At 37.2% G+C, this 27,376-nt stretch overlaps 1 protein-coding gene across 1 annotated transcript in view; it reads left to right on the top strand.

Annotated features, from left to right (window-relative positions):
- Positions 1–164: 164 nt before the first annotated feature.
- Positions 165–27,376, top strand: part of vat1l.L (vesicle amine transport 1-like L homeolog) — a 43,037-nt gene continuing 15,825 nt past the window's right edge. The window contains exons 1-4 of the mRNA XM_018257886.2: positions 165–519; positions 12,048–12,177; positions 19,989–20,204; positions 26,898–27,040. Coding sequence (XP_018113375.1) covers positions 305–519; positions 12,048–12,177; positions 19,989–20,204; positions 26,898–27,040 — 704 coding nt within the window. The 5' untranslated portion in view covers positions 165–304. The remainder of the gene's footprint in view (positions 520–12,047; positions 12,178–19,988; positions 20,205–26,897; positions 27,041–27,376) is intronic.

The following is a 27,376-nucleotide window of genomic DNA, read 5'->3' as shown; positions in this document are numbered from 1 at the left end:
TAAGTACAACGTGATGTACCAAAGCACGCTCACAATAGTCACGTGCCCTGTATTTTATGAATATGTATTTGTTGACACTCTCCAGTGTCCCTCTTTATCCAATATCCATCAAACTGCCCATCCACTCTCCTCTTTGGGCGCATTACTCAGAGTGTGCGCGCAGCTGTGCTCGGGACGCTTTGAGGCGGAGAAGGGAACCGCGCCGCTAGAGCGCGCATTACGGTAGAATCTAGGACCAGCGCCTGCAGTCGCAGCTCAGCCCGAGCAGCATCCCATTCAACAGGAGGCAGCGCCCGTGACCATCATGGCCAAAGAGCGGCCAGAGAAAGCCGAGGAGACCGAGCAAATGATAGAGAAAGAAGTGGCGAAGGAGGCGGCGGAGGGAGGAGGAGCCGGGGATGGCAGAGACATGAGAGCCGTGTTACTCTCCGGTTTTGGTGGGCTCAACAAGCTGCGGGTGGCCCGGAAAGTGATGCCTGAACCACAGGAGGGAGAGCTGAAGATCCGGGTCAAAGCCTGGTCCGGTACCCCCTTATTTACCCTCTGAGATACATTGACACTTGTTCTAATGCTTTGCCTGGTAGTGAAAGTGTTAATACATGGCAGGGCCCTATTGGGTAGGGCTTGGATTAGTCAGGTTGATTGCCCTCTGTGCCAGAAAGAGGCAGGATAAAGGGGCATCTGGGCTGGAGGATAAGGAACACCATGGAATGAGCTGGACATAAAATAGGCAAGATAAGGGACATCATGGAGAAGAGAGGGAGATATAATTAGGGAAAGTAAGGAACCTCATCATTAGTGGCACATAAACTAGGAGGGCTGGCTGTCCCAACCTATAATTGGCATATGAAATAGGTAGGGCAAGGGGTATGAGGGGAGGAGTTAGCTATAAACTAGGGAGGATAAGGGGCATCATAGCTGAGAGTTGCAAACTAGGGATCATGAGGGACATCAGTGGTGGAGCTGTCTGTAACTGCTATGTATGTACCTTCTCAAGGGGGATAGAGGACATCAGGAAAATACTGAGAGTGAACTATAAATTGGGGCGAGTAAGTGATTTCAGGGGTTTAGTGTGTTATACATTAAGGAGGAAATGGAAATTGTGGATGAGAGGACTGTACCTGCCACAGGGGATAAGGGTCATTAGGGAATGAGTGGGATATAAACTGTTCAGGATATTGGCCATAAACTAGACAGCATAAGTTCCTTATCAAGGAAGGAGTAAGCTATAAATTAGGCAGAATGTTGGGCATCAAGAGAGGCATATGCATATGCTAGGCAAGATAAAGGAATAGAGGGGAGGAGAGAGTTATATAATAGTTATAATAAGGGGCATTAGGATGAGTGGGCTATAATATTTTGGTTTTCCCCTATCAGGTGAAAGTGTTCATTTACTGGGTGGAAACTACAGCTCACAGTGAGCGATTTAACATATCCAAAGCCGCTTTACGTCTGAAGTGCTGAAGTCTGTCTAATTTGCTGAGTGGCTGATGAGTGGGTTATCTAACTAAAAGTCTTTCTTTTCAGTTAACCAGTCCCTTTAATTGTAACAAAAATGTCTATGCTTGCTTGGCAACTTAACGGTTTAACAATCAGGCAAATCCATGCCTTGGCAGCCATTCCCTACCAATGCCGATGTTAAGCATTTAGTTGTCAATGTGCTACACAAAGATGAATGAGGTGGGTGTTGTTCTCTTGTGTGAAGAAGGGGTTATATTTTTAAGGGGGATGATCAGCTTGTAAGCTCCACTGGGGCAGGGAATTATGTGATTTATGTATATCATCTGTAAAACACTGCAGAATATGTAGGTGCTACAGTATATAAATCACAGGGAGGTGTCTGAAAAATTGCTGAAAGAATTGTTTATGAAACCTTTTGTATATAGATTTTGAGCTTCATAGAGTGCATACATTTATTTTAAATGTTGCTACCCTTAGTCTATCCTGCCCTCGCTATTATTCCAGTTATAAAGTATACTGTGATGTCCAGCAACAAAATTATTATTTAATGTTTTGTTTGACATAAGTTCAATATTAAACTCTTTGGGTCTGGTCCAATACGGCCCCCAAAATGAGTTTATGGTGGTGCCCAGTATGGAGACCAGTAGGATGGTATTTGAGCTGTATGCTGATTAGTTGTCTTAGATATTCTTGAAACCCTTTCCTCATGGAACCATGCCACGTAAAAAGCTAGATATTTGAGTTTAACAAGATAGATATTGTTGTCATAATTATATTTACACAGCCTAAAAAACAAAGCTCATGGACTTATTATAATGCTGTGTCATGATTAGGCTTTATTAATATAAATATTTCAGGCAAGCCCTGTAATTCTTTTTTTTTATAGGAAAAATACAAAATAAAAACACACAGAATGTTCACTTTGTTTCACATGCTAAATACTTATTCCACCAGAAATGTATAATATTGTTCTCCCTCTTTATACTGTTTCTATTCCTAGCCCCAGCCTTGCACATCTCCAAATAGATGTTCTGGGCAGATGTTCAACAATATGTAAATCAATTTATTCAAATATCACACTGTGTGACTGCTGTTTTGTCCTGTACTTCTTGCTGGTTTCAGATCAGTGGATAAAACAGAATGCATTTTTTCCTTTTATTTGGCTTTTCTTTGAAATTACCTTTGACCAACATTTATTTAATATTTGATGCTACCACCATATGTGTGCATTATCCAAAAACATTACAACAAACCCTTCTCAGACTCAACTTGTTCAACTCCAGGGCAGATGAAGGGGTATTCATTTAATTCAGTGACTTTCTAGTGAAAAAACACGGAATCATTGGCCACTGACATATTCCAGGGACACATTTTAGCTGTTGTTCTTCATTGCAAAACTGGTTAAATAAATCAGAAACTGCATTGCATGAATAGGTGGGTGCAAGTTCCTGGAGCTAATTTTGTTAGTGATAACTAGTGATATTTGTGCAGAGACTTTCCATACCAGGGTAGTACAGAATGTGTAAGGGGATGTGTTTTTTTTTTAATTCTAGCCAAATTAAAAAAAAATATATAATAAGTAATTACTGAGTTGAAGGATTTTTTTTGTTTTTGGTTTATATATGCCTCATGGTGGTATCGGGACATTAAATCCTGCTGTCAGATTTTTTTATACTCCCTCACAGAGTGCATGGTTTGTCTGAGATTTTCTGTGCCTGGGTTATAAAAGACCAACAGGCAGCTGGATTTCCTTAACCTGAGGGGGGAGGGTGCCCTTAACCACACCTCATACTGCATAATGGAGAGAAGGTGATGGCAAAGGATAAAAAATACTTTTTACTTATAGTGTTTGTAAAGACCTACAGTAGTTCAGCCAACTTGTGAAGAGAATGTGGTACATAAGCTTACTCTTTCCCTTCCTTTTTTCCAATGCTAGGCTGGTTTTGCTAGGATCAAGTTAGGAGCAAGTACAAGGTTCTGTTTTAGTACTGCAAAGAAAAAGGATAAAGGATCCCATACCTGTATTAAAACAACTTTTATAATCAAATACACCCACAACCCTTCAGCAGCAGCTATTTCTTTTGTAGGGTAGGTTAACAAAAAGACTTCCTATTGGCCCTTTCCCCTAGTTTTGAGGTTAGGGTTTATAATGCACAATTACATGTAATCTACAAAAGAAGTAATTATTTTTAATGGCTAGAATCCTCTCCTGTGTATTCATCTGAAGTAGCTCTCTCTTTAGTCACCCAAAACAAAGTACATTAAAATATATTTGTTATAGGCATTACAAATGTGAGCTCTCGATGGACTGCTGATACTGTATATGCCAGAGAATATTTGAAAAGCTCCCCTTTTATTAGATATTAGATGTAATTATAGCTAGTCAAAGAGAAGAATATACCCTGATGTTTTTCTTCTACAACATTTGTTTTGCATATTGACAGATCTCTAGTGCAGTGATCCACAACCAGTTGCTCACGAGCAACCCATTGGCTATTGCTCCCAGTGGCCTCAAATCCGGCACCTATTTTTTCAATTCCTGCCTTGAAAGAAAGTTTAGTTGCATAAAAACTATGGGGCACATTTACTAAGGGTCGAATTTCGAAGTTAAAAAACTTCGAAATTCGACCATCGAATTTGATACTTCGATAGTCGAAGTATTTTTTCGATGGAAAACAGCCGTTTTTTAACAAAGTAAAAATTGTTTGATTGATCAATTAAATCATTCTAATCAAATGATTTTACAAAAAAAAAAAAAAAAACTTTGACTACTCAAAACTTAGCCCAACACTCTACAAAGGTTATAGGAGTTCCCCCATAGGCTAAACAGCTATTCGGCAGGTTTAAGGTGGCGAAGTCGAAGTTTTTCAAAGAGACAGTACTTCGATTTTCGAATTCAACGTTTTTTCAATTCGAATCTAGATGGTCGAAGTACCCAAAAATTACTTCGAAATTCGAAGTTTTTGAATTCGAAAATTCACTTCGACCCTTGTACTGGCAAGTGGCAAACAGGAGCTCCTGTAGGCTCACAGTCCACACACTGGCTACAAATACTAAGCCACAGCCCATATTTGCATGTTTAAGTTGCTCTCCCACCTTTTTTACATTTGAATGTGGCTCACGGGTAAAAAACGTTGGGGAACCCTGCTCTAGTGGAATATTTGGAATTTCAATTTTAAAAAAAAAATCCTCGATACATCACAAAAAGCAAATAAGTTCTCTTTTTGTCTGTAATGCAGCATTTCATTTTCTTACTGTAGAAGTGGTTAGAGCTTCTGTAAAATTATACAGTTATTTTTCTGGTTTGTTGTATCTACTGGCATCTATAAATTTAATCTTGCTGCTGAGTACAGAGACAGAGTGTTTGTTCTTAAATTGAATCCTACCAGTTAGAAAACAAATGTATCCATTAAATTACAGTCAAATGCCTGTTCACACTATGCAATCAGGGTTGATGGGTCAAAATTGCAGCAGACCACAGAAATGAATAAATGGATTCCATTCTTACAAAGACTTATAGTAGTATCAGATTTTAGTATCAACAATTTGAAGTAGAACTGAACAAAATTTGGGCTAATTTACTAAAGAGGATGCCACGTACAAAATGCAAGACACAGGTAGTGCCCATAGGTAAAACTTTTTTTGGTGTTGCCATCAGTGAAAAATAGAAGCATTGTATTACAAAAAATACTACTACATGAGATTACTTTTGGGTAAATAAATTGTATGTCGTAGTGTCAGACTACATATGTATTTATATTTATACACTTACCTATTATAATACAGTAGACTTACATGCTTATCATAAGCATTTAGATCTACAGCACTATTAAATCTGGGCCTTGTATCCAATGGAAGCAATCAGAAGTATTTTTATTTTGGGTATGACTTGCCCTTTAAACATACAATGAAACACTAATTTTATGTCCCCCTATTTTAAATTTTCCCAGATTTAATGTTTTTCTTTGTACAGTCCCTTCATGTTATAACGCATTCCAGTGGGAGCATTTTCTGGATGTTCTCCCACATTTGACATTATTATTTTGGCCCATTTTCATTAACCCTTATCTATCCCCAGTGATTGTTAATTTTTGTGCAATTTACACCATTTTTACAGGAAACCCCTGCTTTTACGTACCCCCATTTTACATTTTCCTGCATTTTAGGTTTTTTTCTGGAAAATATAGAATTGGGGTTTGACACTAATTAACCGTGTAACCTCTCTAATGAGGGTTGATGACTGCAACTTGCCTATACTTAAACTGTAGAGTGAATGAAGTTTTACCTGGATACTGGGCTGGATTAAGGGCCTTATGAACTGCTCCCTCTTTGTTTGGTTAATAAATAAGTTCAAGTTTTGACTTAAGTTTTGACTTATCAGATTTTTTTGCTATCTTGTTTTCTTGTTTTTTTTTGTAATTTACGTTTTATGGAACAATTTGTTAATCGTTTTCCAAACAGGCATATGAATAAACATAGGCCTAAAGAAAAAGTTAGCAAAATCATAGAGTGTAACATCAGTATAAAATTGAAGGCTGTGTGTGAGGCAAATGCTAGCCATTGAGTAGTATATGTCATGATCCTATATTAAGATTAACTATACCAATAGGTGAATAGACAATGTAATACCAATAGTTGAATACTGTACTTGCGTGAATTAAAACATAATAATAATGCTCTGACCTCCTGATCTCTCACTTCCGGTCAATTATTGTTATTATGATATTGATCATGGTACTGTGTACTTTGTTGCTTGACCAGGTTACCCTATGGGTCTGAAAGACTTTTTTGGGAATTGATCTGGAGTTAAAAACATAAAGTGGGCTAAATGTGTGTGCCTTACTGATATTGATGTGTTGTGGCCTATAAGACATGTGTTGTGGTACCAAGTAGTCCTCAAGGGAAGATGCCAAGGTAAGTGTATAATTTAGACTCAGATGCTTTATAGTACTACTATGTTCAAGCCCTATGCAATATATGCTCTCCACGCAGCAATAACCCCATCTCGCTAATAACACAAACATAGCTTATAGCGATCTGGTTGCCATGGTGACCTGAACAGACCAGGCAGTAATTGTCATAACGCAGTTTTCAGGTTTTGCAGATGATAACATATATGTTACCTCTGGTCCGCCATTGTCACGACATAACATAAATACATCTGTTGCATACTAAAGTGACATGATCCTGCCTTTTTGAGCCAGAAGTGCTCATTTATTAAGGGAGTCAAAATGCAAAAATTGGGCCCATATCAATTTTTGCAACCTGCATAGTTCCTTAGGTAGGCATTTAGTCTGAGAGAGCCCAGTCTACTTATTCTGTGTGGAGAATCTTAAAGTAGAAGGAAAGCTACTAGGGCATTTTATTGTCATATAGCTGCAATAGTGCAAGATAGAATGCTATATTTATTGTATAGAATGTTTTACCATTCTACCCTGAGTCTCTCCCTGTTCACTTATAGCTCTGGGCTCAGATTACAGCAGAGAAGGTGGGGGGGGAGAGCAAACTGAGCATGCTCACGCCCGGGGCAAGGAGTTTTAAGCTGAAGGCAGGAAGTCTGATACAGAAGCCCATGTGTACACAATAGAAGGGAAGAAATGCAGTGTTTCTTTTGACAGAGGACTCAGAGCAGCATTACTTTAAAGGTTTACTGGTATATTTAGGTGGACCTTTCTGACAAGGCTTACTTAGTTTTAACCTTTCCTTTTCCTTTAAGTATTTTGTGCTTCATTTCTTATTTCCACTGTACAGTGTATGCAAGGATGTGGCAAGGTTGTTGAACTTCAACTTCCACAACCAAACAATATGCAGAGGCCTGCAGTTTGTCAATCTCTGATGAATGCCTTAAACTTTCATTAAATTCTCTGGAGGATTTTGTTTTCTAACTATTCTTTACACAACAATGGTTTTCAGTCACCATTTCACCCAACCGTAGCTGTTTAAAAAAAGTTTGCTCAGTGGTTAGTGTTTCCTCCGCCGCTGAGTTTCCTTGTTGCTATCAACATTGCTGAATTCTTTTCATTTTTATTATCATGTCAGGTAGGAAAAAATAACTGACAGGCAAATGGAAATCAAATAATAACGGTTTCAGGAACGTTGTATGTTCGCTAAATTCCTTTAGCCTGCCATAAAAATTGAAAACAATATTTCTTTTTCCCTTAGCTGACTCAGAAGAATGACAGCTTCCCTTTTACCTTTTATGTCTAGAAATAAGATAATAAATGAGAATTATAGGGGAGGTTTGTAATGGAAAAACATTTTGTGGTCTGTTGATTAAGCTATCATATACAAAACACAACAGCATCTGAATGGCAGACTTTGTCAATTCTGGCATATTTCTAAACCTGTGTATTGATTTTATAGCCTAGTGTAAAATTCCTGTAAAAAGAGCTTCCAAAAATGCTGTGTAAAAAAACTCTAGTTCTGGCCTCTTTTTCTCTCCTTCCCCTCACTCTACAGGCTACACATGGGGGGCGGGGGTAGACAGTCTCGTTTCTCCTTGTTGATGCACGGTAATGGAGTGCTCAACCTGCAAAATTGCCACTTGTTGAAAGTGGTGGTTGCTCAACTAGAAGTCCCTCTCCTTGCACGGGGACAAAGATCAGTATAGGAAAATCCAGAAGCACACCAAAAAATTGTTGCTTTAGTGAAATAGGTGATGTATTTAACCCATAAACATTCACAAAGATGCCAATGTTTCGGGCCCCTCCAGGCTTGATAAAGGGCCTGGAGGGGCCCGAAACATTGCCATCTTTGTGAATTATGAAACAATTATTTGGTGTACTTCTGGATTTTTTACTATCCTTTCTCCTTGTTGTCATTTATCTTTTGAAGTGCAGCCAGTAAAACTATTCCACCCTAGGTCTAGTCTAGGTCTGAATCCTGGCCCTGCTTTTTCTCTCTGAATTGGCATTTAAGGGCATGTTTTGCCTCCATCCTGAGTACAACCATGCTCACAGCGCTCGGTGTGATATTTAGCAACCATCTGTACGTTCTGCAGAGTGTAAAAATAAGTCCTCAAACTCTTGCACAAATGATGAAGTGATAGGGGTCCATAAAACAGATTTTGCTATTACTGGAAAAGCTTTTGAATGTTTTACATGGTTTTTCAGTAAATTGGTGCTTTATTATATGATTTTTGTAGTGCAGAGCTCCATGTTGATACATCATTGTAGAGTTCCACAGCACCCACTGCACGCTTTTCCAGTATAACCTGCTCCCAGTGTTGGAGGCCCTGCTGTGACGCACTCATATGCAGAGGGAACAGGTGTCACATAACCAAGGACACTCATTCATTATGGACATGGACATAAAATGGAATCCTGATTATACACATATCAAGTGAGTCCTAAGTATGTGAAAATATGTGCTCCAGCATAGCCGTCTGCACAGCAAGCAGATACATTGTGGGACATTCACTAAGATTCGTAGTTGCGCCGGCGTCTGCTTCGCCGCACTTCGCCAGGCGTATTTTCGTCAGCGCTCCGCAAATTCACTAAAATCCGAACTTGCACTCAGGGGAAGCGTAAGGTTGCGAAGTTGCACTAGCGTTAATTCGCCAAGCAAAGCGAAGTTACACTAGCGATGGTTAATTTGCATACGGCGCCAAATTCAAGTTACAATGGAGGTATATGTAGCAGAACTACACAAGCCTGGGAAACCTTCAAAACAGCAAATAAAATTTTTATTTTGCCCTACACATGTGCCCACTGTATAGTTAAGTTGCCATGAGTTAGGAAATGTAGGGGGGAAGGAGGGTAGCCCCAAAAAATGTTTAGATCTTTTTCAGCCTATCACCCATAAAAAATGCAAAGACACCAGCGTTTTTTGGGACTTAGAAAAAATTTTAACTTTTTTTGAAGCAATCTCTATCTACTCTATTGCGCTTCACCTGGTCTGAGGTGGCGAAGGAAGTCTGGTGTAAAAGGTAGCGTTCAGAACAATGCGCGCGTTAGTGAATTTGCGTAGTTACGTCTGTTGCGCAAATTCGCCAGGCGTAAGGGTGAAAAGTAACACTAGCGAATTTACGCCAGCGTTCGTTAGTGAATCGGCGAATTATCGAAAATGGTGAATTAACTCGTCAGCGTTAGGCGCTTCAACGTTTAGTGAATTTGGACAGTACAAGGTGGGGGCATATCTTTATAGTAGTACAATTTTTTCATCTATCTGGCTTTGTCAGCCCACAGCTACCACACAATGTATTGTGGCAGTGCACGGAGTGTCTGTTCCCAGCGTGGATGGCAATGCAGTAGCACATGCATGCACAGAGGAAACAGGTATCCCAGAACCCAGCACACTCATTTATTATGGGCATTCCTTCTTACAGAACAGCTTCAGCTCAGGGATGTTGGTGGGCTCCGTCGGCATTAACTGAAACTCCAGGTGCTTCCACAACATTTCTATAGGATTAAGTTCAGGATTTTGGCCTTGAGTAATTCCAGAATATTAATTTTTTTCTACTTTAACCATTCTTTAGTAGATTGACATTTGTGTTTAGGGATTAGTGTGTTTAGGATCATTGTTTTCCTGCATGACCCACTTTCTTTTAAGCTTGATTTTATGGACGTGTGACAGTGTGTATAGAAAACACATCTATCTAGACTAAAAAATGTACAGGAAAGTGTGCATTTAAGGTACACCATGGATTTCAAGGGGGTGGCTAGTGGAGATAGGATTAATATTCCCTCTAGGTAATTAGGTGGCAGCTGAGAGTGGATCTGCCCATAGAGATAATACTCTAGCTGTAACCAGTGTGTGTGACAGGAAGCCTGAGAGAGAATCAAATGGCCTGTGAGGCCTGAGGGGCAGATTCACTATTGTCACCAGTGACCGATTCGCACACTTTGACAGGCGCAAATTTGTTACCAGTACGCTAATTCACTAAAATGCGCAGTTGCGTCCTGGGCTCCGAACACTGATGACTTTTTGCTAGCAATACTTCTTCAGTGCGAGCATTTCATCTCGAAGATTCGCTATAGTTCATTTGTGCCTAGAGAAAATTCTCTAGTAATCTTACGCTTAGGTCCATTTGACTAGGGGAGGCGCATAAAAGTTGTATACATATCTTTTTTAGAGATGTTGTTGTAAATGCTTGCCCACTTTTTATTACAAGGGAGCTTAATAAAGACATAAAAGCAGTTTGCCTGGTCTGAGGTGGCGAAGCAAACTCTGGTGAAAGAGGTAACGTTCAGTAAAATCCGCAAGGATACAAGCAATGGTTTTTGATCTATTTGATGTAAATATGTGGAAGGGAGATTGTGGAAAAAAATCATTAATCAGCTAATGATTTCACATTTCAAACACTCCATTAGTGAAATTTACATCAATGGTTTTTGGAGCTTTAATTTCAAAGCAGACAGTGTGATACAAAGCGATGAGTGCAGTTGTATTTTACCTCAAGTTACCTTCAGTCTGCACATCTAGCCATCCAAACAAGCTCTCTATAAATAGAAGCTCATGAATCTTAATATACCCTGCTCTAAAGCGATTAGGTTGGAGATATAGTCCTTAGCTTTGCAACCAAGCAGCAGCGGCACAGAAACTGGGAAAGAGGTTTAACTTGCTCCATGGATATGTCTGAGTATCAGTGTATATTATTTGTACTGATGAGACATGTGATAAAGCTCCCTGACTGGCTGTCAAGGTTTAAATATTGTATGTTTGTTCAATATTCAGCTGCATCTGTTTATAAGAATAAACAGAGAAGGAGAAAATTAATATGCAAATAAAACTTTTAAGTTGCCGGCAGTAGATCCTTTTCTCATGCATATTTTTATTTTGTTGCTCTTTTCATGCCTGTCTAATAGAAAGAGACAACCTTATTTTCCTGACAAGATTTGCCTTGCTGTTCATTGCTACACTACTTCACTTTACTTTCTGTTGTAGATATTATTCATGGAGAATGTACTAGGGTTACCAGATCACTGGAGCATTCAGAGACAGAGGCTAATAAATCCATGTTGTAGGGCTGCACTGGTTTACATTAAATCATTGCAGCTCTTCTAACTGGATATTCTACGTGTCCCTGAAATGTAAGTGATTTGCAGACTCTCAAATGTTTTTATGTTGGGCACATGGGAATGGGATAGATTAATCAACCCATCAAATAAAAAATGTGTTGTTTATTTGTGTTGGCCACCATAGGGAAAACTGCCCAGGGCTATGCAGAGAAGCAGTTGTAGGTAGGATGTGTGAGAGTCTATATTAGGTACAGTAGAGCAAAATGAGGACAACAGGGCAAGATAATGGCAGTAACACTTTATATCGGTGTTGCCCAACCTGCAGCAATTATTTGTTGAAATAAAATTCCCAGTATCCACTGAAGCCTGGTTGGGGGTACTAGTAGTTGTAGCTCATGAAACATAGGATGGACATTTCTGCTTTATATAAAACAGTGGACACCTTAAAAACTGTTCTTCCCTGAGCCCTATAGCTACTTAACAACTCTTGGTGACTATTCAGTAATTGCCATTTTCATCTGACTTGGCAGTGATAGGAAGTTTTTAAATGGATGTTTTAGATATATATTTTTAAACAGTAAAAGAAACAAGGATAATAAACTAACTTGCTTTTTCCCCCCAAAATAGTGGTCTAAACTTCATAGATTTGATGGTCCGGCAAGGAAATATTGACAATCCTCCAAAAACACCGCTGGTTCCTGGTTTTGAGCTTTCTGGGATTGTTGAAGCAATTGGAGGAAATGTTACTGGCTTTGAGGTAAATGATTGTTTACTTTATGAAATCAGAATATTTGGAAATGCCATTCATTTGATGTTTAGTGTGACTGGGACAAGCTTTTCCAAGGGTTGAGGCCAAGAGCTGTATTCTTTTGGATAGAGCTATTTAGGGTTATATGTACATGCAATGGTAAATTGACAAAAACATTACAGATAATTATGTGGAAAACGTTTTAGATTTTTTTTACGTATATGTGCTAAAACTAAGTTAATATATGCATTTTCTTTTTGTATTGCATTGCTTTCTTTCAGCCTATCCTGACTGTCCAATACATTCAAAGCCTGCTAATTTAGGTTATTTAATTACAGGTACAAAATTTGTGGCATCATTATCCATATCAACCACTCATTAACTGGTCTATTCAAAAAAATAAATGTGATCGTTTGCTGTGAGTTACTAAGCATAGAGCAAACTTTGTATGCACTTACTTTACCTCATGCTCTATTTGAATGGTAGTTTTTTTATAGACTTACAAGCAATTTATTCTAACTGCAGGCAGTTCATCATTTGTTAACTTAGGTGTATCATTTTTCAAAAGACTAAAGCAGCATTGCCTACAGTTTAGACTACAAGCCCACAGGACAAACAGGTCATATTTCTTGAAATGTACCTGCTATAAATGTATTTCTTTCTTATTTGCTTCTCTACTTGCCACGGTAGTGAGAAATCTGATAAAAGAGAAAAACAGGCTTGGAAGCTTTTATCACTCAGAAGCTGGCATCTATTGAGACATAAGAAATGTTTCACAATGTCGGGGTGGGTCCAGTGATCCATTTTAAGATTTTGAAATCCACAGGCACCAAAAATGAGTTTTAGTGTGCACATATGCATCATTGGTGCATAGTCTGTTGATCCAAATTATTTGCGTAATTTTTGTGTTCTCTACGGAACACCATTTATAGCATATGGTGTTACTACTTTTTTGTTTAATCCCTTACTATGACTAATGCTAGATGAAGGGTTCGCCTACTAGCAGAAAATCTAGATTCATGTTAGTCCCAAAATTATCTAGGAATTATGGTGCATGAGCATTATTAAGCGGGGTTCTCAAAAAGTAAAAAGTAAATGGGAATTCTCTCCAAATCTCACCCTAACAGGGCTTTAACCTGCAAAAAATGTAGATAGTATGTTGTCAGCAAGCAAGGTGAAATTGTATCTAGGTCACACAACAGGAAAATGCATTGCCGAGCAATTATATTTTCACAAAGCATCAACCTGACTGATACCAACAAGGAAAGGGTTACGTTTCCAACGACAATGGCCTGCCCTAGGGGTCCATACACATTTTGGGAATGACTGGTTTAGAGGGGACATTTGGTGAGTGTGGTGGTTTGTACCTTCAATAGATTAATTGGACATCTAAATATTTGTTTCCTAGTCATGACTTACATGGAGTTACAGCTAATCACCATCCCCACCATGATGTTACACACTATTCTGAAACACAAAATATTACATAAGGCATTACAGTTGGTAGGCATACATCATACACTGCAACTCAAAATATTAATGGAGCTGACACTCTATATAATCCTCCCCCAAATTTTTGAAGCACAGGTGTTAGAAGCATGAAAAAAAATGTAACCAGGGGGTTGCAGGTAGGACTTTAGCATACAGGGATATACGGTATGCAAGTTTGTAGGTCGGGTTTTACTACTTTACTTTACTACTTTACTACATTTTTCAACAGTTTTTTTCTGTCCCTGCCCACTTCTTCTGATGATGTCACTTTCAATGTGCAGCTACAGCACTTTCTGTTGATGGTGGTGAGTGGGTCGCTGATCAGGTTCGGGTAGTGGGTCCAAGCAGTAAAAATGCAGGTTGTGCGTCCATGTGTGGGTCACGGCTCTGGGTCAGGTCCAGGTTTCAAAAATTGGTTTCATGCAGGACTCTAAAAGGTAGTACCATCTAGGGGGGTCTGCACTACCATTGCAGGAGTGTGTGGATAATAGGTTATGTGGCTGCAAAGGAGCAGATTTAAAAGCATTGTTTATTAACATTTCCATTGTTTTAGAAAATGCTTTTTAATGCCTCTGCTAGCCATTAATTATATAACAGAGCATTCATAAATTGTCAGTATTCCACCCTTTTGTCCTTAAAACTTCCTTCTTTATGTGAAGACTTTGCTAAGTCATTTCTGCTTCCGTAAGCATCATGCAGTGCTCTACATTTTAAATAGTGTCCTACATTTCATATGTCTTCCTCATTTATGTTTTTCATCAGTTGCTAATCAGATCCTACCTTTCAGACAGAAACTGATGAAAAACCAGTGGTTGTTTTAGCAAAAATGTGAGTTATGCATACTGTGTGATTAGACTTGGATCAGAGTTGTACCACACCAATGAGATCTGATGAAAGCTGCTATTTTGAATGAGGTCTTAGGGTAATTTCACATGGTGTGACCTTCCAGCAGTGATTAAATGTAGAGGGAACCTGCCAAAAATGTAAATATCTGCTTCCTGTAATGGAGGTTACACTACTTTGTACCCGTGATCTTTAAACGCTGCAGCTCTTTTATGTGAGTAGACATAATCTATTGTTAATCATTTGCTTCTATGAGTATTTGATGGGTCTACTTTGACTATAGTTGAGTCAGACTTGTAGCGTATGTCTTTTTTGGTCCAGCTGCTATGAGCTTTTAAATCAAAGATTCCTTTTTCTGCACTTTTCACCTAGCAAGGGAACACAGATGTACAACAAAAATAGATCTAGACTCCAATCTGATGCATGTCTTTAATGAAAGCTACTCCTCTTCTACTGCCTCCTGAAGCCTAACCAACTGAGTTGTGCACCACACTATTGACTCAGTAGCCAAAGCATCAATAATTGTCAGTATAATCTTTAAAGGAGAACTAGAACATAGCTGTTCAATTCTGTTCATTGTGGGATTTTGTATCACCCCAAGGCAATTTCAGCCCTTTAGCCGTGAAAATCTGTGCCACTGAAGATGTCCCTCATCTTCTTTTCTGCTAATTCATAACAAATGCTCCATTCTGTTTTCAGTTAATTGAGCTTAGGGACAAAACATATAGAATATGAATAAGTCACAAAACAGATTAGGAATTAAAGGGGTTGTTCACATTTAAATTAACTTTTAGTATGGCGTATAGAGCAATATTCTTAGGCAATTTGCAAATGGTTTTAATTTTTTATTATTTGAGTTTTTTATTCAACAGCTCTCCAGTTAGCAATTTCAGCAATCCGAATGCTAGGGTCCAATTTACCTTAGCAACCATGCACTGATTTGTATAAGAGACAGGAATATCAATAAGAGACAGGGATATGAATAGGAGAGGCACTGAATTGAAAGATAGGAAATTATTTTCCATTTCTGTATTTTATTTCGTTATTTTGTAATGTGTATCATCGACAACTTTTGCATTTATTGAACTCTTGTTTATTGATGCAATGTGATTCATGTAACAAATGCTTCTATACATATCTTGACAATTTTATTTCAATAAACACATTTTTTGAATACAAAAAAAAAGAAAGATAGGAAATAAAAAGTAGCAGTAACAATAAATGTGTAGCCTTAAAGAGCATTTGTTTTTTTAGATGGGGTCAGTGACCCCAATTTGAAAGCTGGAAAGGGTCAGAAGAAGAAGAAGGCAAATAATTCAAAAACTATAAAAAAGAAAAAATGAAGGCCAGTTGTAAGGTTGCTTAGAATTAGCCATTCTATAACATGCTAAAAGTTAACTTAAAAACCACCCTTTTAGTTCAGATCCTTTTTACATCGCAGCTCAGAAACCAGTGCAAGTTGCATACAAAGATGCTCTCTAGACTGGTGCAATAAGTTCAATATATGAAAGACATGACATGATGACATTTCTAGCCATATTATTTCAAGGCTTCAGTTCACAGAACACAGTGCACTACTGATTAGAGACACAGTTGACTGTGTTATTCCAGATGAAGCTGTGATGGGGAACTGCTTGATTGGCATCGTTTAAAGGAGAAGGAAAGCCACTATCACTTGGGGTGCCAAAAGTTAGGCATCCCCAAGAGATTAAAAGCACTTACCTGATACCCCGGGCTGGTGCTCCCGTGTCAGCGAGAAACATTGAGTGCTTCTGCTTCTTCTCTCTTCAAAATTCCCGGGGCTGATGCATGCACAGTTGAGTGAAGTTCACTTTTCACTCAGCTGCACAGAAGAAGAAGGTATCAGGTAAGTGAATACAATTACTGGGGTGCGCCTAACTTTTGGCACCTCTCAGTGGCGGATGACTTTCCATCTCCTTTAATGCATATTTGTTGAGGATATTTGTTATAGAGGCCATTGCATGGCTGCATACCCATTAAATGTTGTTGGTAGATTTACTAAAAGCTGCTGAGGTACAGCTCCATCATTTACTTTGCATGGTGCATAGAGAACCACAGGGAGACCTGTAATAAAATTCTGCTTATCAGCTAAGAGCCATTCTGGCTACTTAAGACCAGAGGGTGTACATCCTACTTCTCCATTCAGCATTTGTTATGTGTGGATTAGTGGCAATGACTCTTAGGTATGCTAGATAGATTGGTTCCCTAGGGGCCAAATAATGGTAATGTTTCTTTTCTTAAGGCTCCTTTTAATTAGGGATTACTTAATGCATGCCGGCATTCGCCTTTTAATAAGGAGACTTGTAAAATATGCTGAATTTTGCTAAAAATATAATCATTATTAAACCAAGCTCAACCAAACTCCCATCCACAATTTCAACTTATTTATTAATACATTTATTAGCAAGAGACTCGATAAAATCAAGCGAAAACTCGAATCGTACAATTTTTCCAGATTTAATGCCTGAATTGCTCAATTTTGTAGGGTTATAGCGTGAAAACCCCAAATTTTTCAGATTATCGGACAACGCCTAACACAGATCACAATATCTTAATTTTTATTCGAATTTTTATAATTGTAAAAGGGACATCTGTCATTGACTTCCACATCACCTTGGCAGGTTTCAGATGGCGGATTTTTGGATTTGGACTTTTAACAGTTTAGGGGTATAATAAATCTTGAAAAATGTGAGTTTTTTCCCCCACTTTTAAACCTCAACCAGAAAAATCGAGGTTTAGTAAATAACCCCCTAGGTGTGTGTTTTAAAAGTCTTCCTTCAAAGGGAAGGCATTGAAGGAAGGGAACTGTTTATGTTGATTTTTCTGACATAAAATGTTCATTTAATCACCAATACTAAGTTAAGTACATGCTACTTTGCAAAAAGGAAATGTCTCATGTAAAACACGGAGGCCAAATATTTGCTGAGAAATAATTCTCACTATACTGTACATAATAGAGATTAGAGAGAGTGACACTCTTAATTCTTTTACATTCATTTGGTTTATTTAAATAAACTTAGTGGCAGTAAAACTGCTATAACTTTAAAGTTTACAAAGTATCTCTAATACGGTACTGCACCCCTCAATTTTTTGCCACCCATTTAATACAATGTATAACTAGAAAATATATTTCTATGTGATATTAAAGAATCAAGTTCTGTCATTTTTAATTGAAGTCTCACTTTCTGTGTTTGTATGCTGCTGTGATGTGGCAAGTCTTTCTCTCTCCATGGCAACAATGTCTGGAGAAGGGAATAAAGGGCTTGCACTGTGGGGCGGCAATTAACTGAGCAAGAACCAATATTAAACATTTCTCAGAAATAGTTGTAGTTAACTCATTGATTCCCAACACCAGTCCTCAAGAGATCCCATACTTGAATGCAAAGCAAAAACAATAACTATTGCTTCTACACAGAAGACATTTTCCACCACTTTTAAATATTTATATTTGAAATATTATTATTATTTTTATCCATGTGCCGTTTCCTGTTTGTTGGCAGAATAGCGATTTTGCCCCTGTCATTTTATAATCTCACACAATAATGTCCTACTGTGCTTTATATTAGAGACTCCTTTATTCTCTCAGCAAATACAATTTTAATAAAAAATACATTGTACATTGTATTTAGAATTACAGTATGATTATATCATTGTATTTTTCTTTAGAGATAAATTACACAGGAGATTTTGTAGGTGTCGTATTGATAGACCGCATCCTACAAGTCAGATGTAGTTGTTGGAATGGGTCAAAATATAATGGCACTGATAGAAAAATCTGATGTGGAAACTACATAGAAGATTTGCTATCTGATGTGACAGAATGGGAACACTGACTGCTGCCTCTGCATCTGACAAGATTAAGGGGGTTATTTACTAAAATCTGATTTTAGCTCATTTTTTAAATAAACAAAGCTTGACCAAACTCCCATCAACGATTTTGCCTTATTTATCATTAAAATAACTTGAATAAATTGGATTGGGGAAAAACTAGATAAAAATTGAGGGAAAACCTGCAGTAGAGTCTGTTTGGAAGGCAGGAATAACTGAGCGGCACAGAGCACAACTATACTGAAAAAAATGTATATACATGATAGATAAAGATATACAGTATGATATATATATATATATATATATATATATATATATATACACATACACACACACATATATACACATATATATATACACATATACATATATATATATATATATATATATATATATATATATATATATATATATATATATATATATATATATGAAGCATGCATTTGGACGAAAATACCACTGAAAGTCATTTTATGCAATTCACTGCGGTGTTTGCCCACTGTGTCTAAGGCTGTAAATGAGACCTATTGACTTTTGAATGTAGATGCATGCGCCACACAAAACAGCTGTGTATTATTACAGCAGGTGGGATCAAATGTTTTAGCATCCTACAAAAACACATGCTGTTGTGTCCTGTTGCATCAAAAGATTTTGTGGGTCAGATAAAGTTTGACCCGCAAAATCTGATCAAAATCCCCCGTGTAGTTCAGCTCTAAGCGTTCAGGAAAACTAATTCCTACTGTGTTAGGTTAATCAGTCTGAATATTAGGATGTTTTCTATGGTAAACTGAGGTGTGTAACCGCACAAGCTCACTGTTTCTAGTCTATTTGCATTGGATCAATCTTTAGCATGTAATTACAAATAAATTATGAAAAAACAGGATGAAATGTAATAATAGGTTAATGAAACAGTGATGTGGTATATTTTACTTTCTATTAAATATTTTGAACCTACCATGTAAGGAGAATATGTTTTAAAATGTCTGGAGATTGATGTCCTACTCTGCATTCCCAGCATCAACATATTTGCTTTGAGAAGGTTTTCTATAAAAACAAACATTCAGATAAAAGGACACATGAAAGCAGAGTTCGGACATTAGTGTCTCTGGTTGTTGCACCCCTTTGCATCGTTTGGCTGTGAGTGTGATTTGGTAGTTGTAGCCCAACTCCTGCAAGGAGTGGAATGATAGATCTCACTATATAGCACAGAAAGCACGTCTGACCCAACAAGTAAACCTAGTAAAATATACAGTACTGAAATCAAAGCAGCTTGTACTAGATATGTTCTATACATTCTCAGATTAAAGAGGGGTGTTGGTAAGTCTGCCCTATGCAATAGCTGCAGTAGCTGCAAAGATTTCCCAGTGGTTCAAGTGATCCACAGCAGTTTACTATAGAATAACTGTAGTATGCGTTCCTTTTCATACTGTGTTATGTCTTGGAAGCTTGTAATAGCTGAAGACACAAGGGAATTGTATACTTATTGGTGTAACTTAAATTCTGATTCTTTAGCATTAAGGAGTGGTTCTATGGATGTGGGGAGGAATTTCATCCGAAAAGGCTCCATTTTTCAGTGTGCATTTCTTACCACAAGGAATTAAAAGAAACGTTCCCAAACCTGTGCATTTCTATCCCAGATAGGTGACCGTGTTATGGCTTTTACCAACTACAATGCGTGGGCAGAGGTTGTGTGCACACCCGCAGAGTTTGTCTACAATATCCCCGATGACATGAGCTTCTCTGAAGCTGCCTCTTTTCCAATGAACTTTGTTACGGCCTACATGATGCTGTTTGAAGTGGCCAATCTCAGAGAAGGAATGTCTGTTCTGGTCCATTCTGCTGGTGGTGGAGTGGTAAGTTATTTGTCTTTTTATCCATTTAAGGCTTCCTGATTCAACATACTCAATGATTTTTGAGCGGGTCAATACAGTTCTTCTTAACATAAAATACCTACACCTAGAAACAAGAAGAGCAGGGTATTATATAAACTATTTTCCTTTTTTAAAATTCATCACCAATGGACATTTTTCCATTGGATTCCTATGGCCATTAAACTTTCTTCGGATCTGCGGATCTGTCAGAGATTCTAATGTCATTATTGTAGTATAATATAGTATAAGTTTTGTGTATAGCAAGCAACATCATTTTGAAGAGAGTCTGTGAATGTAATTATCATATAATTTGTTATGGCTGTTACTTTGGTTTATCATATCAATCATTCCCAGTGTTGTGAACGGCACAATCTTGTAATTCCAGAGCAGCTACTGTATATACAGCCAGGCAAATCCAAGTTTAATTGACCTAAATCAGCTGTGTGTGCCAGTAAATCAATATATGTTGACGTGTTATAACTCATGCATTGAATTTGATTTTTTTAACTGTAACACATATAAACTCTGTATAACCTGTTATATGTATATCCTTACAAAAGTTACTTGGCGATGTCACTTATGATTTTACATAGATGTGTATTGGCAATATAAGGATATAAAATATGATTGGAGAGGCCCATTTCTGATTTTAGTGGTTTTAGAAACCATGTAAAAAAAGGTTTCTCTAAAACCACGTATTCCAAAAAATTTATTAAAACAGCGTTATATAAAAAGCATGAACGAATAGAAATATGGAACTAATACAAATACTAATGTAAAGTCATCCTCAAATTTTTCATACAAAGACAAAACAAAAACCACTAAAAGCTTGAATTAGAAAATGACAAATCCCATTGACAGCTAAATGACATTGACAGCATTAAAAATGGTGCAGTTTTGTCTTGTTTTGTTTAATAAATTATTATTTTTTTATGGTTTTGTGCAATTAATATAATCCACAATTTTTTGGGCTAAAAAAAATACGATTCTAGGAAAAGAAAAAATTACTTACGTTAGTAAATCGGCCCCATAGTGTCGAGGGCAATTCTGTCTCCTTACTCCCTCCCAATGCCAAGTTTATTAAAGAGACAGTATAGAAGAAAATATAAATTGAGGGGCTTTTGGATTACACTGTAATATTGTGATGCAGGACAGCAAAAGAGCAAGTAGCGACTTTGTGCTGATATAGGGAGTGGGGTGGAACAATTTGTGAGTCTGAAAATATGCTGGTTATGGAATGACACATTTCTAGTTTTCCTTATTCATTTGGGCTTATGTAGAAAAGGTGCATGAAACCTAATATGAACTTCCAAACCTAAATATACATATTTTATACAGGCATACATGATTGCACAGTTTCAAAGGAAACCATGATAATCTGCCTGGGACTCATAGGAACCATTTCACACAACCTTGTTCCATTGTGAATTGATGGATAGTGCAAACTCTTTGGGCAGCAAAAGGACCAAGATTCCATCACTTTACAATGGAAAAAGTCAGGGAGAGCTTGCATGGCTATGAGCCTAAAGGTGGCCATAGATGCAAAGATCCGCTTGTTTGGCGAAAAATGTCGGCACTCTCCACACACGGTCCGAATCGATAGGATCTTTGCGTCTATGGCCACCTTACGGCTAATGCCACAGGGCTGATTCTTGCCTGCTGAATAACACATGCCAAGAATATGTCCCACCGCTGGTATCAGCCTCCCCCTGAGACACACATAATGCCCCTTGTGGCATTAGCCTTAAGAGTTTTGTGAAATAATTTAAGAGTAAGAGGCAGATTATCATGGTTTCCTTTTAATACGGGGAATCATTTATATCCATTTTTTCATAAGCCCAACTGAATGAGCTCAAGTCAAAGGGTATTTTTTCACTTTAATAATAGTTGCACAGTATAGCAGATTTGGGCTTGTGTGTAGTCATTTAAAACTTTGCACAAAATACTGGCATCTGGTGGCCCTTAATAGAATGGTAATTGTGCACAGTGGTAGCATCCATTGGCAATCTCACAAGTAAGTTTGTAATCTTTACACTCCTGCAGGAGGCAAACGTTAGAGGCCGTGTGTGATGGACATTAATGCATTAATGTTTCCAACAGTAACAGATTTACTATGTCTCTAATGCAATTATCTTACTAATTCCTGCAATGAAATCATTTTTTTTTTATGTTATACGACTTTAGTATGGTCCTTAAACTGAAGGCAAAGGAATTCTAAAAGTATATTAACTAAAATGGTTTTGTATTGATGAACAAATAAGTTACTTTGTGCCACAGTTATTCAATAAATATGAATAGGGTAGTTGTATATTAAGGGGAGCTATAATAAACACCCCCAGCACCCTGAGGTAGCTTTCCCCATGGCACACCCTTAACCCCCCCTTGTTTACCTTTTTGGCACTCCTGCAGGGTTGAGGAGGGGGGGGTTATTAGTGCAAAGAGTATAATTGCCCTGCAGATATTCCAGTTAAAAAACTGAATTTCACCTCATAAATTTATAATGAGCAACTTTTTGCCACCCCTGGTAACCTGTGGTTCTCACCTTGCCTTAAGGCTGGAATTCCCCTGACTATAGCAACAATGAACCTGTATGTTCTAAGGAGTCACGTAAAAAAAAGGAAAATGGTCTCATTTCTTGTAGATGTGTGCTGAAAGTATTGGGAAGCAGGCTGTGGTCTGAGCGGTAAATGAAGTGGACCGTAGTAACGTCATCATGTTTTGCTTAAGGAACCCTGCAAATTAGTACAGGTATGGGACCTGTTATCCAGAATGCTCAGGACCTGCGGATTTCCATATAAGGGGTCTTTCTGTAATTTGGTTTGCCATACCTTAAATCTCCTAAAAATAATTTAAACAGTTAAAACCCAATAGGATTGTTTTGTCTTCAATTATTGATTATATCTTAGCTGGGATCAAGTACAAAAAAAGGAAATCCTTTTTGAAATGTAACTTATTTGGAAGATGGCCTTCCCCTAATTTGAGCTTACTGGATAACTGGTTTTCTGATAATGGATCCCATACTTGTGTATATATATTATACATTTTAATGTTATTTTAAAATATAATGGAAAGGGAAGACAGACATTTTAATGATTTACTATTTTGGAATAACCATAGTAAACCCTCTTAAATACTTATCTTTATTTATCACATAATAAATGAATATAATTATTGGTATGATGTGAAAACAAAAAAAAAAGGGCCCAATGTTTTTCTCTTCAATATTTTTACATTAACTCATGCACCTTATCATAGCCAAATCATATCTTACAATGGCATTTTTGTTGCCTAATTTTAGGCCTAATGACGCTTGTTTGTGTCACTTGCAAATGAATCATCATTTTAGAGCATTAAATACTACTGCAGTTTGGTAATTGTGGTTATTCATTTTACTAAACTCACATATTTATGTTTTCCAGTGGATACAGAATTATAGAGCTTAACTGATATTAAAGCATATGAGATTTGCTTATTCCTGTTATATGGCCAGATGACTAATAGCAACTGAAAAGCTGTATTTTAGTCTTTGGTTTCATTTAATGAGGGAACCATGACATTCACCAATACTTGATGCAAACTGTAACCTTTTATGTCATATATATGTGATAGCAGCATGTCTGCTAACAGATCTGTCATAACAGTAGAAGCTGCTTTGAAACACCATATCTACAGAAAATCAAATAACAAAGCTAAGTTTACACTTTATGAGTCACATTAGACTTGCAGTGCAAATATGCAGTTTAATAACAGTTCTGACTCTAGTTACATAAAAATATACTTTAATTTAACTCTATATATGTTCTTTATGTGCAATAGATACTGAAAAATATGAGAACTTTCAACATTTTCCATTAAAATATGTTCTTGTCTGGACATTCCATCCTTCTGAGCCTGTAGCCTTTCTTTAAATGGGAACATTTCATTCCACTGTCATCTTTTTATTCCGTTTAATGATTTTTATAGGCACTGCTCTAATATTCAACGATTTGAATTTAGAAATATGAGAAGACATTCTCAAGTTCAACTACAGGAGAAAAAGCAATCACAGAAATTAGCTGAAACCAAATGGAAAGTATAAGCAAAGATATAAGTGGTTCTTATTTTCTTACAGATGAGTATTTGTTAGGATAGTCTTTCATGCAGCAATCTGCTTTTTTACGCATCTACCAATCAATCAGCCTGCCCACATGAATCCACTCACATTTCTGTAGGTCTTTTTCTACTGTATTTAGCAAATCTGTGAGAATATATTTATATTAAACTGCTCACTATAAGCATTTACATGTATCATGTCTACATATCTGTCTACTGTATTGGAGATGTTTTCCTCCTGCAGAGAGACACAGACAATTTATTTTTCTTAACAGCAACATTTTATTTTACATTGTGTTTTTGTGGATTTTTCATCAGTGGTAGGCTGTGGTAAACAGTTAACTCCAGGGAGAATGCATGTTATTGCAGCAAGTATGGCTGTTATTTTGCAGGCTTAGGAAAAGCCAGATAATCAGGTCCCTGGAGTGAATGGAGGAGAGCAGGGTGGGCCCTCCATTCCATACTCCATTTAGGGTTTTGCAATTGCCCAGCTAGGTAGAGGTATCTGTCTGATGAGCAGACACATAAAAGAGGTGTGGGACTACACCTCAATGTCCCTGACATAAAACTTTTTAAAAAGTTTTATCCATGATGAACTGTGTGCAGCCATATGGGAGTTATAGTTGCACAATGCACTTTAAGATGTATAACACTAAATAGTTAATGGAAAACTTTTACCCATACTGCACTGCTGGTAGTCACATGAGATTATAAATGATTGTTTTTGGTTGTTCCTTTTTACACTTGATAAAGGGCGTGGGCCCGAAACATGTTGTGTAACTCATTATCCCAATAAAGAACTTTGCAGACAAGTTGCTGCCCTGGATTTGTTCCACAACTACTGAATGCATTGAACTATTGGGTATTACACACAGAATACCTGTGGAAGAAGCCAACAAAGAAATTCGGTGAGCTTGCTCTGAATATTATATTTGCATCTTTTAGGGGGGTTATTTACTAAACTCTGAATGCAAAAATCACAAAAAAATTGTGGTTTTATTTATATAAAACCAGACTTTAAAAAAATCACAAATTTTTCAGAATTTATTAAACCCAGAGGATGGAAATGCTTTCTGAAAATCCGGCATCTCAGACCTGTCGAGGTTGTATATAAGTCAATGGGAGAAGTCCCATTGATTTTTTGATGTGCTCTGGGTTTCGGGCAATACCTCGAAGTTTTCGGGTGAAATTACAAATATAAACGCGAAAATCAAATTAAAAAGTCTGAAAAATTCGGCAATTTTTTTGGGAAAATGTAATAATAAATAATTGTAAAAAACCGAGCAGATTTGATTGGACTTTGTAGCAGAAAATATTGAAATAAATTTGCACTTTGATAAATAATCCACTAGGGGTATACAGAAGAGATATATGCCTGATCATAATCAGACAATTTGAAGGCTGTGTGTGCTGATACTTAAGTGGCCAAATTGAATATCTTAGGGCTCTAGCATCACATCCACTAAGAATGTCAATGTTATGCTTATAATGGTGTTCCAAGAGAAATATTAGCTAAATTAGCTGATGTATTAATATATGGAAATATAATTTCAGAGTTGTTTTTTTTTTAAATAATAATTGCCTATTTTTGGTTCATAATAAGGACAGTGGAAAATAATAAGGCTGCATAAGGCATCCATTAAGATCATCTAAGACATGCTTTCTCACATTAGCAGATGCAGAAAGCCTTAATCCGATTGGCAGCTTTTTTTGGGCTGCACTTTTTCAGTGTTGCAAAGTAACTGGCTTAGATATTTGGTTCAGATTGATCAATATATCCCACAATGTGACTCCATATTTATCACATTATTTGCCATATAATTCAGTAATATGTGCTGTATGAGTATTGTGGTGACAAAATAAGTTTGCTGCATTGGTGCTGATGGGCTGGTACAGTAAGCACTTATGTCTTTGGTACATATAGTGCAAAAACATGATCATTTGTCATGATTCAATTACCATTATTTCAGTCACTCCCATTGCACATGAGAAGAATTTACTCTGCTGACTTCCAGTCAAATATATCAGTCATTATTGGGGTGGAAACAAATATAAACAAGCTTATCTGCATTAAGAAGTCAGTTTGGTCATTATATTCTCTTTTCTAGATTACATATTTCAGAATTTATGTATGATTTATGCATGCTATATTGTAGTATGATATATATGATATATATCTGCAAATCACACTCCACATATACCAAAAGCCACGAGGAAATAGACCTCATTCTTTTACTTTTTATAGACAGATTTTCTGTTTAGACAAAGATTATGTTTCCAGAGACTTGATATCAGTCTCTTTCCACCAGTCTGCCAGCATTTGTCTTATACACCTGGCTGTAACCATTTCTTATGGAACTGCTTGGGATCCGATTCGTTTTGTGGAGCTGTTGGGTGAAGATGGGTCAGATGATTGGGCTTTTGCTACCAACAGTAAATAGCTGAGGATATGTATATGTGCTGTGAGCTGAATACCTCTTGGGAACATAAGACCTCTGTATCTTATACAACGTGGATGTATGCAGTCAACATTTGAGGATGTATTTATGCTAAATGAGCTTATTATTTTCCTTATAATTTCAGGGACAAGCGGTGGCACAGCTCTGTTCCACAATTCCCGATGTAAGAGTTTTTGGAACTGCTTCATCTTTTAAACATGAGGCTATTAAGAATTCTCTCACTCATCTTTTTGACAGAAATGCAGATTATGTCCAAGAAGTTAAAAGGTACGATACATATTTTTATTGATGCCTATTGTTATATATGTATAAAATGTGTTAATTTCTGTACAGTATTAAAGGGTAAGTGTAAGTGGTGAAGTTCAGGAAGGTGGAGGGAGGGCTTTCGAGGAGGCCCAGTTTTTTCTTAGGGAGAGGTCACACAGGGTGTTTTTAAAATGGCGTATCTGTGAGTTAATACACACAAAATGAAGCCTTACTGAAAATAAAAGAATGCACACTATAGCAAATCCCACAGGGAGAATGCAAGTTTTTTTTCTTGAAAAAGGATTTTTCTGTCATTTGGATCGCCATACCTTAAATATGTTAAAAATAATTTAAATA

This window comes from Xenopus laevis, chromosome 4L (genome assembly GCF_017654675.1).
Source record: "Xenopus laevis strain J_2021 chromosome 4L, Xenopus_laevis_v10.1, whole genome shotgun sequence".
Taxonomy (NCBI): domain Eukaryota; kingdom Metazoa; phylum Chordata; class Amphibia; order Anura; family Pipidae; genus Xenopus; species Xenopus laevis.
This window is presented reverse-complemented; position numbering and strand designations above follow the sequence as displayed.